Genomic DNA, 15585 nt, shown 5'->3' on the forward strand with positions numbered 1-15585 from the left:
GGCCCTCCCACCCACCCTTATGTTGTATAAACAGGACATGCACACTTTAACAAAGCAATCATTTCAGCGCCAGGGTCTGCCACACAACTGTGGCTGAAATGATTGGTTCATTTGGGCCCCCACAAAACAAGCTGGCAATTAATCTGTCCCTGCACAAAATGGCTCTACGGAGGCAAGATGTCGTCCTCATCCTCCTCATCCACCGATTCCTCACCCTTTTCAGTGTTGTGTAGATCCTCATCCTCACAAAGTATTAACTCGTCCCCGCTGGAATCCACCACCACAGTTCCCTCTGTACGTTCTGGAGGCTGGTCTCCCTGGAAGAGTTGATAATTCATTTTTATGAACATCATCTTCTCCACATTTTGTGGAAGCAACCTCCTACGCCTTTCGCTGACAAGGTTCCCAGCTGCACTAAACACTCTTTCAGAATACATACTGCAGGAGGGGCAACTCAGGTAAAATAGAGCCAGTTTGTACAAGGGCCTCCAAATTGCCTCTTTTTCCTGCTAGTACAGGTATGGACTTTCTGACATGCCTACATGGATGCTGTCACCGATGTAATCCTCCACCATTCTGTCAATGGTGACAGTATCATATGTAGTGACAGTAGACATGTCAGAAATTGTTGCCAGGTCCTTCAGTCCGGACCAGATGTCCAAACTTGGTCCTGCCTGCCCTGCATCACCGCCAGCGGGTTGCTTAGGATACCTAAATTTTGTCCTGGCAGCCCCAGTTGCGGAAGAAAATGAAGAAGGAGCTGTTGACGTGTCACGTTCCACTTCAGCTGACAGTGTTTTCACCAGCAGGTCTTTGCACCTCTGCAGGCTTGTGTCGGCTGGAAAGACACCACATAGGCTTTAAACCTAGGATCGAGCATGGTGGCCAAAATGTAGTGGTCTGATTTCAACAGATTGACCACCCTGGAATCCTGGCAAAGCGAATGAAGGGCTTCATCCACAAGTCCCACATGCCGAGCGGAATCGCTCCGTATTAGCTCCTCCTTCAATTTCTCCAGCTGCTTCTGCAAAAGCCTGATGAGGGGAATGACCTGACTCAAGCTGGCAGTGTCTGAACTGACTTCACATGTGGCAAGGTCGAAGGGCTGGAGAACCTTGCACAACACAGAAATCATTCTCCACTGTGCTTGAGTCAGGTGCATACCCCCTCCTTTGCCTATGTCATAGGTGGATGTATAGGCTTGAATGGCCTTTTGCTGCTCCTCCATCCTCTGAAGCAAAGGGTTGAGGGTTGAGTTCCACCGTGTCACAACCTCTTGCTTCAGGTGATGGCGGGGCAGGTTCAAGAGTGTTTGCTGGTGCTCCAGTCTTTGGCACGCAGTCGCTGAATGGCGAAAGTGGCCAGAAATTTTTCGGGCCACCCAAAACGTCTCCTGCACGCCCCTGTTGCTTTTCAGAAAATTCTGCACCACCAAGTTTATTGTGTGAGCAAAACATGGGACGTGCTGGAATTTGCCCAGATGTAATGCCCGCACAATATTGGTGGCGTTGTCAGATATCACAAATCCCCAGGAGGGTCTAAGTGGGGTAAGCCACTGGGCGATGATTTCCCTCAGTTTCTCTAAGAGGCTGTCGGCGGTGTGCCTCTTACTGAAACCGGTGATACACAGCGTAGCCTGCCTTGGAACGAGCTGGTGTTTCTGAGATGCTGCTACTGGTGATGCTGCTGCTGTTGCTGCGTAAGGTGATACATCTACCCAGTGGGCTGTCACAGTCATATAATGCCCTGTTCCACTTGTCCACATGTCCGTGGTTAAGTGGACAATGGGTACAACGGCATTTTTCAGGACACTGAGGACACTTTTTCTGACGTTTCTGTACAGTCTCGGTATCGCCTGCCTAGTGAAGTGGAATCTGGATGGGATTTGGAACCGGGGACACACTATCTCCATCAATTGTCTAAATCCCACTGCACTAATGGCGAATACCGGACGCACGTCTAACACCAACATAGCAGTCAATGCCTCAGTTATACGTTTTGCTTCAGGATGACTGCTGTCGTACTTCATCCTCCTCGCTAAGGACTGTTGGAGGGTCAATTGTTTAGTAAAAGTAGTGGTGCTCCTACTTCCTCTCTGGGATGATGAACGACTCCTAGCAGCAGCAACAGCAGCAGCAGGAGGCGTAGCAATGCAGGATCCTCCGGAGGAATCCCAGATAGGAGAGTCAGTCATGCCAGTGACATGGCCTGCAGGACTACTTCCGATCCTGACTAAGGAGGAAATTGACGAGGAGGGAGTTGACGGTGTGGTTTGCAGGCGCTTGGATACAACAGGACAATGGGATTTAGGTGTCCCTGGACTGCTTAAGGTATTAGCCAAAGTTTCTGAACTTGACAGTAACTTTTTATGAACGCGCTGCAGGAGCCGTATAAGGGAGGATGTTCCTAGGTGGTTAACGTCCCTACCCCTACTTATTTCACCTTTACATATGGTACATATGGCAAGACAGTTGTTGTCCGGATTTGGATAGAAATATTGCCAGACCAAAGAGGTGGAATGTTTGGTCTTCTGCCCAGGCATGACCGTGATGGGCTTTTTCATCCCACAGACAACAACTGTCTCCCCCGGAGCCTGATTTAAACAAACCACGTCACCATCAGAATCCTCCTCGCCAACTTCCTCCTCAGCGCCAGCTACACCAGTATCCTCATCCTGTTGTACTTCAACAGTGACATCCTCAATTTGCATATCAGCAAGTGGACTGTGGTTGCTCCTTTCAGCACTTGCAGGGGGCATGCAAATGGTGGAAAGAGCCACCTCTTCACATCCAGTGCTGGGAAGGTCAGACATAGCAACCTCCACCACACTTGGACTCTCCTTGGGGATTTGTGATATCTTCTTAGAACGCACAGTTCTTCGCTGTGCTTTTGCCAGCTTAACTCGTTTGATTTTTTTAGTGGGAGGAGGGCTTCCATCGTCATGTGAAGCTGAACCACTAGTCATGAACATAGGGAAAGACCTTAGCCATTCCTTGCCACTCCGTGTCGTAAATGGCATATTGGCAAGTTTACGTTTCTCTTCAGATGATTTAAATGTTTTTTTCAAGGTCATTTTCCTGAACTTTGTCATTTGGGATTGTATGTGCCCTCTCCTTTGACATTGGGCATCGGCCTTGGCAGACGACGTTGATGGCATGTTATCGTCTATGTCATGACTAGTGGCAGCAGCTTCAGCACTAGGTGGAAGTGGTTCTTTATCTTTCCCTATTTTATTTTTATCGGAGAAAGTTTGGTCCTCCATTTAAGTTATATTGATATATACGTGCGGCTAAGGCGCACACAAACACAGAAAATATTTTTTTATTTTGTTTGGAGTGTACTTTGGGGGTTACAGCACCCTTTAACGGTCAAGCCAGCCGGCCCTTTACTTATGACACAGGCGCACGCTTGGCACTACTTTGTTGATGCACGTGCGGCTACTGCGCACACAATTCACAAACACAGAAAATATTTTTTTATTTTGTTTGGAGTGTACTTTGGGGGTTACAGCACCCTTTAATGGACAAGCCAGCTGGCCCTTTACTTATGGGACACAGGCGCATGCTTGGCGCTGCTCCTTTGTTGATGCAAGTGCAGCCACAGTGCACACAATTCACAAACACAGAAAATATTTTTTTATTTTGTTTGGAGTGTACTTTGGGGGTTACAGCACCCTTTAACGGTCAAGCCAGCCAGCCCTTTACTTATGACACAGGCGCACGCTTGGCACTACTTTGTTGATGCACGTGCGGCTTCTGCGCACACAATTCACAAAAACAGAAAATATTTTTTTATTTTGTTTGGAGTGTACTTTGGGGGTTACAGCACCCTTTAATGGACAAGCCAGCCGGCCCTTTACTTTTGGGACACAGGCGCACGCTTGGCGCTGTTCCTTTGTTGATGCACGTGCAGCCACAGTGCACACAATTCACAAACACAGAAAATATATTTTTTTTGTTTGGAGTGCCCTTTGGGGGGTACAGCACCCTTTAACGGTCAAGCTAGCCGGCCCTTTACTTATGGGACACAGGCGCACGCTTGGTGCTGCTCCATTGTTGATGCATGTGCAGCCACAGTGCACACAATTCACAAACACAGAAAATATTTTTTTATTTTGTTTGGAGTGTACTTTGGGGGTTACAGCACCCTTTAACGGACATTCCAGCTAGCCCTTTACTTATGTGACACAGGCGCACGCTTGGCGCTGCTCCTTTGTTGATGCACGTGCAGCCACAGTGCACACAATTCACAAACACAGAAAATATTTTTTTATTTTGTTTGGAGTGTACTTTGGGGGTTACAGCACCCTTTAGCGGACAAGCTAGCCGGTCCTTTACTTATGACACAGGCGCACGCTTGGCACTACTTTGTTGATGCACGTGCGGCTACTGCGCACACAATTCACAAACACAGAAAATATTTTTTTATTTTGTTTGGAGTGTACTTTGGGGCTTACAGCACCCTTTAACGGACAAGCCAGCCAGCCCTTTACTTATGGGACACAGGCGCACGCTTGGCTCTGCTCCTTTGTTGATGCACATGCAGCCACAGTGCACACAATTCACAAACACAGAATATATTTTTTTATTTTGTTTGGAGTGTACTTTGGGGGTTACAGCACCCTTTAACGGTCAAGCCAGCCGGCCCTTTACTTATGGGACACAGGCGCACGCTTGGCGCTGCTCTTTTGGTGATGCACGTGCAACCACAGTGCACACAATTCACAAACACAGAAAATATATTTTTATTTTGTTTGGAGTACCCTTTGGGAATTACAGCACCCTTTCATTGGTCAAGCCAGCCGGCCCTTTACTTTTGGGACACAGGCGCACGCTTGGCGCTGCTCCTTTATTGATGCACGTGCAGCCACAGTGCACACAATTCACAAACACAGAAAATATTTTTTAATTTTGTTTGGAGTGTACTTTGGGGGTTACAGCACCCTTTAACTGTCAAGCCAGCTGGCCCTTTACTTATGACACAGGCGCACGCTTGGCATTATTTTGTTCATGCACGTGCGGCTACTGCGCACACAATTCACAAACACAGAAAATATTTTTTTATTTTGTTTGTAGTGTACTTTGGGGGTTACAGCACCCTTTAACGGACAAGCCAGCCGGCCCTTTACTTATGGGACACAGGTGCACGCTTGGCGCTGCTCCTTTGTTGATGCACGTGCAGCCACATTGCACACAATTCACAAACACAGAAAAAATATATATTTTTTTTGCACTTGGGGGGAGCACCCCTTATGGACAGAGCATCCCCTGGACAACACTACAGCACCCCTTTAGGACTGGGACACTGCACAGGACTTTGGAGTGGACACAGCCCCTATGGACAACTGACTGCACAATACAGTCCAGCCAGCCCCTATGGACTTTGGAGGAGTGGACACAGCCCCTATGGACAACAGTAGCACAGCGCAGCACAGCACAGCACAACACTACACTGCACTACACTACATAGCCCAGCCAGCCCTAACTCCCACCCTCCCTCTTCACTGTCCACAGCCGAGTGAGAAAATGGCGCGGATGTGGGTACCTTATATAGGATCCAAAACCCGCGAGACCCGGAAGGCGGGATGATGACGTTTTGCCTCGATTTCAGATCCGAGTCAGGCGGGAAAAGTCGAGTCTGACTCGGATCGGCCTCGGATTGGGAGGGTCGGGGGGGTTCGGATTTCAGAAATCTGAACCCACTCACCCCTACTTCTGACAGAAAGAGCCGAGTAGTAGCGGACTCCTTCCCATAGCAAAGATGCGGGAGTGCAGGAACAAACACCATCAGAAGATGGTCGAAGGTTCCCGCGGTCAAGCTCCGCAAATTTTGTATATGAATTTAGGTCCCCATACTAGTGTATTGGGGGGGGGGGGCAGAGGGCTAGACTGGGAGGGAAAGGTAAGCAGGAAATATCTGTGATATCTCCAGCATTACCTTTATAATAATTGGCCCTGATACTTAATTTCTACAATAGTAGATGAAAATAATATTTTCATCTGCTTTTGTAGAAATTAAGTGATGATTAATAGACCCCCAAGCCTCTTAAAAGTATATCCAGTTATTTTTCAAGGACATTTATCAGATTCAAGTTTGCTTCTCTCTACTTGTAGTCTCCTCAGTCTTGTGTTTATAACTTATTTCAGTTTTATAATAAAGCCTTATTCAAAATGTATTGCCTTGTTACTACTTACCTCCCAAGAGCTCCACCTGCTGATGAATAATGATCTGTTGTATCTAAAAAATATAAATAAATTAAATACTTAGCTCAGCTTACTGTATTGATTATTTTTTTAATGTGTTATAGAGATCACAATTAATTAAGGCACCGTACTGTACAGTCATTTTTAGAGAATACAAATGTATTTATTCCTGAAGACATACTGTACAGAGTAGATTTCGATGTGACAACATGACAGATGGGATAGATAGCCCAGCTGTGTGCCCTGGATATCCCATACTATTTTACCAAGTATTATGTTTAACATAAGCAATAAAAATAAAAGTTTAGGAGGTTAAATGGAATAAAATATTTGTAGCAGTAGTAAAGAAGATCTCTAGTTATGTATGATATTCATCAGTAATTAATTTGTAGCTTGGAAATAGATGTAACAGTCAGGGAAGTCGGAATGATCTTGTATGGGGGCCCCAAACCAAAGCGCAGCCTGTATTTTGCTAAAATGCTTTTTTAATGCAGATTATTTCAAGTGTTATGTGATTCCAACACCAGAATCAGTATGATTATAGTATGAATGGCTATGAATCAAGTGATCTTGGTCCTGCGGGTGGGCCCAGAGTCTTTTGAGAATCCAACAGACAAAGTAAAAAATGCTCCATATTCAGTGCTAGTTAAAGTCATTGGGAAAACTTTTGATTTTGACTTGGCTTTAACAGAATGTTACAAGTATGTATTTAAGCGCAAGATTGTGTGCAGCGTAATATATATATGAATATATATATATATATATATATTTAAACCTAATCAGTGTTTCCATGGAACTCTATTGTAATTTACTGAGGGTTATTACTTTAGAATGCTGCAGGCATTGTAGTAATTAATACAAAGCAAACAATCAAACTCTTGTCAGAAAATGTGTTTACACAATTCCATTTGATTACATTCATATTTAGACAATCAGCATTAATAGGTGTTAAGAACGCTTGAAACGAACACCCTTATAGTCCTTACAGAGTCATGTATAGATGTATACATTAGGGATGCTTGGATGGTTCACAGTTCAATTCTCAAACCTGTTAATTCGAACATATGCAATACAACTTGAAAACATTTCAGTTACATTTTAAGCATTTTGGCATTTTTTTATTGCAAGCGGCAAACTCTAATGTTCACAGAACTAGAAGTTCACATAAACAAAATGTTAAAATATTTTTAAATAATGAAAAAAATATTTTATTTGTTGATTTTTTTTCCTTAGAAATAATAACTCATTTTAAAATGATCATTGAACCACGAAAGCAAGACGCAAATTTCAAACTGGTTGGAATCAGGATCCATAGCCAATAATACCACAAACATATTGGGGGTTATCGGACCAGTGAATTAGAACGAATTCGGAAACAATCAAAATTTTCAAGCATCTCTAATGAAACGTTATCAACACCAAGGATTATACTCCTATGCAGGGGCAGAACTATGGGAGACAATGGAGGCACCTGCCGCTGGGCACCAGCACTGAAGTGGCACCTCCTCCATTGCCCACAATATATTCACCCCACTTAGGGCTGTAAATATGTACCCGGAGTGTGCCGTCACGGCCGCCCAATACATGGCACCTCATGGCACCTCTTCCCGGCACCTATCATAACCATATACTAGTGGAGGGCTCAGTGTCATACCATCAGATGCCACTTCCATCTATCTACTGTATAGCCTGTTCCTGCTCATTGATGTCACTGCTCATCAGCATCTTTTCATGCCATTGTGATATGTCTTCTGCCCCCCTCACCCACAACTCCCCATCCCACTCCTCCCTGGTGGCAGCTCTAGCCACGGACCTGTGCTGGCGGGCTCGAGCATACTGTAAGTGCGGCTGCAGATCTTCCAGGAACTGGATGTCAACAAGAATGCAACAGACGGAGATGCCGGTAAGAGGGCATGGGAGGCGGGGCCTGGGACACCAGCAACTGAGTCTGGGGGCAGATCTTTGGTGGAGCAACTTCCCAGCATGTGAAGCAGTCAGCAGTAGACTGAGCATTTTGTGATTTGTAGTTCCACCATAGTAGCAGTCTTAAGGAGCGTTCACACTAGACGATGTGCTCCCTGAGCGATATCGTCTAGTGTGTCCCCGGCAAGGTGTGCTCAATGTCGTTCATGACATTGAGCACACCCGCTGAACGATATCATTAACGATATCGTTCAGCGCTGGGCTCTCTCCCCCATTCCCCAACGTGCAGCAACTTGACAACATCGTCAGGCTGGCCTGCATGTTTACCCGATGAACGATAATGACGAACGACCCGCGGTAACGCGCATCGTCGTTATCGTTCACCGTTTTGGTGTTAAAAATGGACGATAAAGTGGACGACTGAATGATAACTATATCATTATCGTTCAGTCGTCCACTTTAATCGCCCACTCAAGGGTCTATTTACTAAGCCTTGAATGGAGATAAAGTGAATGGAGATAAAGTCCCAACCAAATAAGCTCCTAACTGCCATGTCACAGGCTGTGTCCGTATATCCGTTCACTTTTTCTCCATCCAAGGCTTAGTAAATAGACCCGAGTCCTCAAAACCTCCATATGAGGTGGTTTTCCCCTCTATCTGGGGTATCAGGAGGGCTCCCCATCCACTTCAGATGGCTTTAGCCTCCATCAGGAGGACTCTGAGCCTCATGTTAATTACACTATACAATCTGTGACTAACGCATAACTGTATATAGTCCTAATTAACCCCAGGGCTGTAACTGAGGTTGATCTTCATACATACAAACATACATTACATTCCTCAGTGCAGTCCCCATCTTTATAATAGACAATGTTGCAATGTTATTCCTTATCTTGTGTTTCTGGTATACGATGGGAGACCTGTATACCTTTGCATATGTACCAGGCACATTAACTGAAGGGGATCTATACACAACCCTAATGCAAACCCTTCAGTTCTCCTTCAGCACTACTGTGCATGCGTGATCTGAGTGTAGAGTTCTACGGATCCAGAGGCGCTTTAAGAGTGCAGGCTCCGATCAGGCTCCCTCCTCTCCGGTGGTGCAGTAGAATCTGGCAATTTGCCAGAGTCTACAGCGCATGCGCCAGGTCTCCTGGAACATGGTGCCCATGCCACGTTCCCGGGACATCTCTATAGCGCATGCGTGAATCATCAGGGAAATGGCAGCAGTTGCCATTTTTCCAGTGACTTCTGCTGCGTTGCAACCAGTGCCCGGGCCGATGGAGAGGTACGTCTATTTAATTGGGTGCAGGGTGTGCGGTTTGTGAGCCCCCCTGTGCAATGCACACCTTGCACCCATTATAAATATGCTCCTGTACGGATCTCTCTCCTGGTACTTTTTGCGATCTGTAGCCCATAGGCAGCCACTTTGAGATAGTGTTAGCTAACAGGTGTTTTTGGGAGATATCCTGCAAATTTACTTTAGTAAATAGGTCTAATAGAAACAAATTCACATATTCTATATTTGTGTTTTTGTGCATATGAATTAGGGGTGAGCGGGTTCGGTTTTACCCGGATTTACTCGGATCTTTAAACGGCATTTTATTGGCTATCGCCTATCATGTGTTTTGGATAGCCAATATAATAAATCCGAATTTGCGGTAAAGTGGCGATAAGAACCGAGTAAATCAGAGTAAAACCGAGCCTGCACATCCCTAATATGAATAGATAGATAGATAGATAGATAGATAGATAGATAGATATGCACCATATTTATTTTCCCTTTTTTTTAGGGGGGGCTGGGGCACCAAATTATAACTTGCCTTCGGGCGTCTGGAATGAACTTACGCCACTGCTCCTATGATAATTGTCACATAAAGGGGCCTATGTATCAAGCTGATTTTTACATAAAACTATACAGAAACTGCAGTTTCTGCATAATTTTATGTACTGTAGTTATGTACTAAAAGTACAATGCATGAGATTTCACAGAAATCTCCAGCAAAGTGCTATTTATTATCAATGGGGACTACAATCTGACTCCTATGTACCAAACTCCAAAAAGTTAAGCTTTTCGGAGTTTAGCCCCGGTAGTTTACACCATCTTCAGATGGTGTAAACTGCTTTAAGCCTATGGAGGTCTCTCTCTCACAGCCTCCGGCTAGCTCCGGGAGCTGACACTGTGTGTATGCACAGTGTCAGCTTCCCCCGGAGAAGTCTTTCACTTCTGTGAAAGACTTCTACAATTTGCCGGGGATATAACTCACAGGGACAGTGGCTACCACAACTGATATAGAAAAAGAAAAAGACTTATCAGTGTAAGAGAAATAATGATTATTTATTGAATATTGTCAATTTCCACTATTAAAATACATACAGTGTAAAACATTACCGAATACAATAGAATTCTTGTAAGTCCAAAAACCATTAAATACTAATTTCATTGGCCTTCCAAATCCCCAAAATGTTTCATACAGTCTTCTTAGGTTTATCAGGATCAAATTTTGAATCTTTCTTGTATGTGTGTGTATGCAAAGGTATTGGGAAATAAAATTTTATTTATAATGAAATTGTCACAGTTAAATGCAGATTAATTATTTGTGCTTGCAGGTGAAAGGAAGCTACCAGATTTATGAAACCGACAAAGTCCCTGAGAACAGTTAAGGTCAAATTTGTAACAGTACTAGAAAGAGTCCAGTGCTGGTTGTGACTAACACAGGGGACCCATTCTCATTTTGTCCCCCATATTTTCACAACCGGGACCAGCTCACTGTGCCCGATGCTGGTTGTTAAACATACGGGGCACCCCTACATCTTTTTCCCCCCTGTATTTTCACAAACAGGCTCAAAAAAGCCCGGTGCTGTTTGTGTGTATATATATATATATATATATATATTCCAAAACTCAAGTTAGCACTCACTTAGCCATAGAGGTTATTCCCTGGGGTGTATACAGCCCTTGGTCCAATGCTAGTACCATATAAAAATTCTTCATAGCAATATGCATAGTGCACTCACCAGGGCTTTCCACGAGGGCTTTAGATAAACTTACTTTATTCTTCTATGTCATCAACACATAATCCCAAATCAACGTTTCAATCACTGCAACGTGGTCTTCATCAGGACGCCACCAGTACAGACAAGACAGACCAAAGTACGTTTTTCTAAAGCCAATGTGGAAAACAAAGGTGAGTACGCTCTAAACATTGCTATGAGAAATATATGTATATATATATATATATCAATAAAAAAGATTTGAGGGCGCTAAAAAGGTGCAAAATTAAAAACTATCTTTGATAGTCAATTAGTCAGAAAGACTTTTAATTAGGTGAAATGTCTTTCTTTGGTATATTCTGATTCCTAGGACCTTTAAGAGAGGTTTCTTCTTGTGTAGTTCGAAAGATGCAACAATACATGGGTGAGCTGTGGCTTCCTGGAATTAGACCCTCTCACCAAAAAATCACCCAAAACATGGCCGAGAAAAGGTCCCTGGGAGCACTTATTTATAAATATTGTCCAGTGGTGATCCGCACTCTCTCAAAGACAGTTATATCTCATCACATATATTAGTAAGAAATTGCTTGCAAAGGACGATATCCGTTGCGGAGGCCCTACCCACTGGATCCCACAATCCTTTATACCTTCACACACACCAAATCAATCACACCCAGGTAGTGCAGCTGTAAGACCTTTGCTGTAGGAGACGGCAGGATTCTTAACCCTGTCTGCTCCTTGTCCTAGGGAGTCAGTCCTGTTCTGTACATCAGAATGTGGAAAAGTACCCTCTTTGCCAATATATATATATATATATATTATATATATATATATATATACACACACACAGTATATATATATATATATATATATATATATATATATATATATATATATACAGTGCTCGAAGTGTGGCGGTATGCAACGGTATGGCATACCGCCACTTCAAGCAATAAACATTTTTTTTTTTTTTTTACTGATTTATATGGCAGAGGAGTCGGACTAAGCAGCAAAGCTACATGTCTTCTCCCGCTAGGCTCAGTGAAAAGAGGTGAACAGTTTCAGTGTGCTGCTGCCCTCCCATTCGTTCCCCACTGGAAGGTCTCTGGAGTCCTCCTCCCCAGCGCTGTTGTGGCTAGTGGCTTGTGCCTCCAAAACCCCGACCGCCCATCCGCGGGTGCCGCGTGCCTTTCCCTGTCCAGCATTTTGGCTTGCTTGTGCCAGCAAACCCTTACTCATGTGTGCCAGGTGCCTGCTCATCGCCCGGGCTGAGTGTTTGTTCCCTACCTGCCCATGCTGGGTACTTGTCCCGCCGAAGGTCTGCAGCATCCATTACATGCTGCAGTGCAGATGCAGTCCGGCATCGTGTCTCTGTCAGTGGCCTCCCTACCGGCCGTCAGTGTGTGCCCATCCCCCCCTGGTTACAGTGATAGGAGCCATAGTAATCCAGCTCCTTACTGGCCTCCGCGGTGAGGGTGACTGCGCTGGCTGATGAAGCCCTGAGGCTTTGTTCTACTGCTGGGGGCTGGTGGGGCTTCCCCCTCCCCCTCCCCAGTACAGCTCTTGGTGCCACTGGCTCCCTGCTTCCTTCCTCTGAATAAATCGGACAGCCTCATCCTCAGCTCTGTTGCAGCAGCTTTCAGTGAGTTTTATACTTGTTTTAAATTATTTTTCCTACGTATTGTGTACCAATCCTCCTCTGTGTACCTCCCCACCCCTGTGTACCCCACCTCCTCTGTGTGCCTCCCCACCCCTGTGTACCCCACCTCCTCTGTGTGCCTCCCCACCCCTGTGTACCCCACCTCCTCTGTGTACCCCATCCCTGTGTACCAATCCTCCTCTGTGTGCCTCCCCACCCCTGTGTACCCCACCTCCTCTGTGTGCCTTCCCACCCCTGTGTACCCCACCTCCTCTGTGTGCCTCCCCACCCCTGTGTACCCCACCTCCTCTGTGTGCCTCCCCACCCCTGTGTACCCAACCTCCTCTGTGTACCCCATCCCTGTGTACCAATCCTCCTCTGTGTGCCTCCCCACCCCTGTGTACCCCACCTCCTCTGTGTGCCTTCCCACCCCTGTGTACCCCACCTCCTCTGTGTGCCTCCCCACCCCTGTGTAACCCACCTCCTCTGTGTGCCTCCCCACCCCTGTGTACCCCACCTCCTCTGTGTGCCTTCCCACCCCTGTGTACCCCACCTCCTCTGTGTACCCCACCTCCTCTGTGTGCCTCCCCACCCCTGTGTACCCCACCTCCTCTGTACCTCCCCACCTCCTCTGTGTACCCCATCCCTGTGTACCCCACCTCCACTGTGTGCCTCCCCACCCCTGTGTACCCCATCCCCTCTGTGTGCCTCCCCACCCCTGTGTACCCCACCTCCTCTGTGTGCCTCCCCACCCGTGTGTACCCCACCTCCACTGTGTGCCTCCCCACCCCTGTGTACCCCACCTCCTCTGTGTGCCTCCCCATCCGTGTACCCCACCTCCTCTGTGTGCCTCCCCACCCGTGTACCCCACCTCCTCTGTGTGCATCCCCACCCCTGTGTACCCTCCCTCCTCTGTGTGCCTCCCAACCCCTGTGTACCCAATCTCCTGTGTGTGCCTCCCCACCCCTGTGTACCCCGCCTCCACTGTGTGCCTCCCCACCCCTGTGTACCCCACCTCCTCTGTGTGCCTCCCCATCCGTGTACCCCACCTCCTCTGTGTGCCTCCCCACCCGTGTACCCCACCTCCTCTGTGTGCCTACCCACCCCTGTGTACCCTACCTCCTCTGTGTGCCTCCCAACCCCTGTGTACACAATCTCCTGTGTGTGCCTCCCCACCCCTGTGTACCCCGCCTCCTCTCTGTGCTCCCCACCCCTGTGTACCCCACCTCCTCTGTGTGCCTCCCCACCCCTGTGTACCCCACCTCCTCTGTATGCCTCTCCACCCATGTGTACCCAATGTCCTCTGTGTGCCTCCCCACCACTGTGCACCTCACAACATTTTCCTATTGGTGCTAATGTGTGTATGTTTTTTTCCTGTAGCCTAGGTATTTCTTTATTTTCCTATTGGTGCTATTAGGGGCAATTCAATTTAGTACAATGTTGAATAGCGCTGGGTAGGGGTTCCTGGAACTATTCAATTGACTGCACTGTAAAGACGGGTACACAGATGATTTTTTTTAATGATTTGGGCAATTCCGATGGATCAGAACGACAAATTGTGTACCCACTATGTCGGCCATTGCGTTCTCCTGTTTAGTCGTCGGCCGCATCATCGGGTCATCTCTACATGCAGCTTAACCTGACGAAGCAGCTGACACCCCATGCAGCAGGATATGGCAGGGGCCGATCTATCGGTAGTCGAGCACTGGAACGTCTAATGTGTCCTGGCCACCCAATATGTCGGCCTATCTCAGTAGTCGCATCGTTGGGTACACATATCGTCTAATGTGTACCCAGCTTAACTCTGACTAAAGGATTTATACTTGCACCCTCCTGAGGGTGCGAGCAGAAATCTAACTAAAGAGACATCCGTAATGCTGTTTTCCAGTTTAGCGAGGTGCTTTAGTTGGAAAATGCTGGTTAGCACGCCTAAACACCTGGCTTAGGGTGCACTAACCGGCATCTTCCGACTAAGTGCTGGGCACGGGGGAGACAATTGAATAGCTCCAGAAACTCAAAACCTACGGGGAAAATTAAATTCCTCTGGGTGATGTTTAAAGTAATAGGAGTCCAACAGATCAATACTATTTGTTCGGGCATCCATTACTTTTGAAGCACCCAGAAGCACTGGGTTTAGCCATGCATAGCGGCTAAACCTGTCTAAACTTATGGTATCAAACCAGACTTTTCGCAGTTTTTCGCGCCCCGTCAGGAAGCTGCGCAAAGCAATGTGTCACCCACAGTAATGCGTACCAAAGGTGTAGCATTTCAATTGATCCTTCAATTTGATTGGCATAGGCAACATCCAGAACAATAGAATTCCCCTGTATGAGAGTGATTTTTTTTCAGGTGCCTGTGTGTGCCTGTGTGTGCCTGTGTGTGTGTGTGTGTTTTTTTTTTTCATGCAAGGCTTATGTGATTTATTTATTTTCTGCTGCAGGGGCCTATGAGTTTATTTTCCCTATGGGTGCCAATGTGTTTTTTTTTCATGTAAAGATTGTGATTTAGTTATTTTCTGCGGCGGGGGCCTATGAGTTTATTTTCTTTATGGGTGCCAATATATATATATTTTTTTATCCAAACTTATGTGACTTATCTACTTTTTGCTGCAGGACCTATGTGTTTGTTTTTTCCTATGGGTGCCACTGTTTTTTATTTTCATGTAAAGCTTATGTGATTTTATAAATTTTCTGTGTGGCCTATGTGTTCGGTTTTTCCCTATGGGTGCCAATGTGTGGTTTTTTTTCCATGCAACGTTTATCTGATTTAAATATTTTCTGCAGGGGGCCTATGTGTTTGTTTTTTCCCTTATGTGTTTGTTTTTTC

The 15585-nt window shown here is 46.1% G+C and overlaps 1 protein-coding gene across 2 annotated transcripts in view; it reads right to left on the reverse strand.

The window, feature by feature from the left end:
* The window catches only part of PLSCR5 (phospholipid scramblase family member 5), a 171877-nt gene that overhangs the window by 125262 nt on the left and 31030 nt on the right, over nt 1–15585 (reverse strand). The window contains exons 1-2 of one of the 2 annotated variants that reach the window (XM_088472081.1): nt 12408–12564; nt 6195–6237 (exon numbers count right to left, since the gene is read on the reverse strand). In XM_088472081.1, the coding sequence (XP_088328207.1) occupies nt 6195–6237; nt 12408–12449 (85 nt within the window). In that variant the 5' untranslated portion in view covers nt 12450–12564. Of the gene's footprint in view, nt 1–6194; nt 6238–12407; nt 12565–15585 lie in introns of those variants that run through there. The other variant, XM_088472080.1, reaches the window with a different exon arrangement.

This window comes from Taudactylus pleione, unplaced genomic scaffold, assembly GCF_031769625.1.
Source record: "Taudactylus pleione unplaced genomic scaffold, aTauple2 ptg000120l, whole genome shotgun sequence".
Taxonomy (NCBI): Eukaryota; Metazoa; Chordata; class Amphibia; order Anura; family Myobatrachidae; genus Taudactylus; species Taudactylus pleione.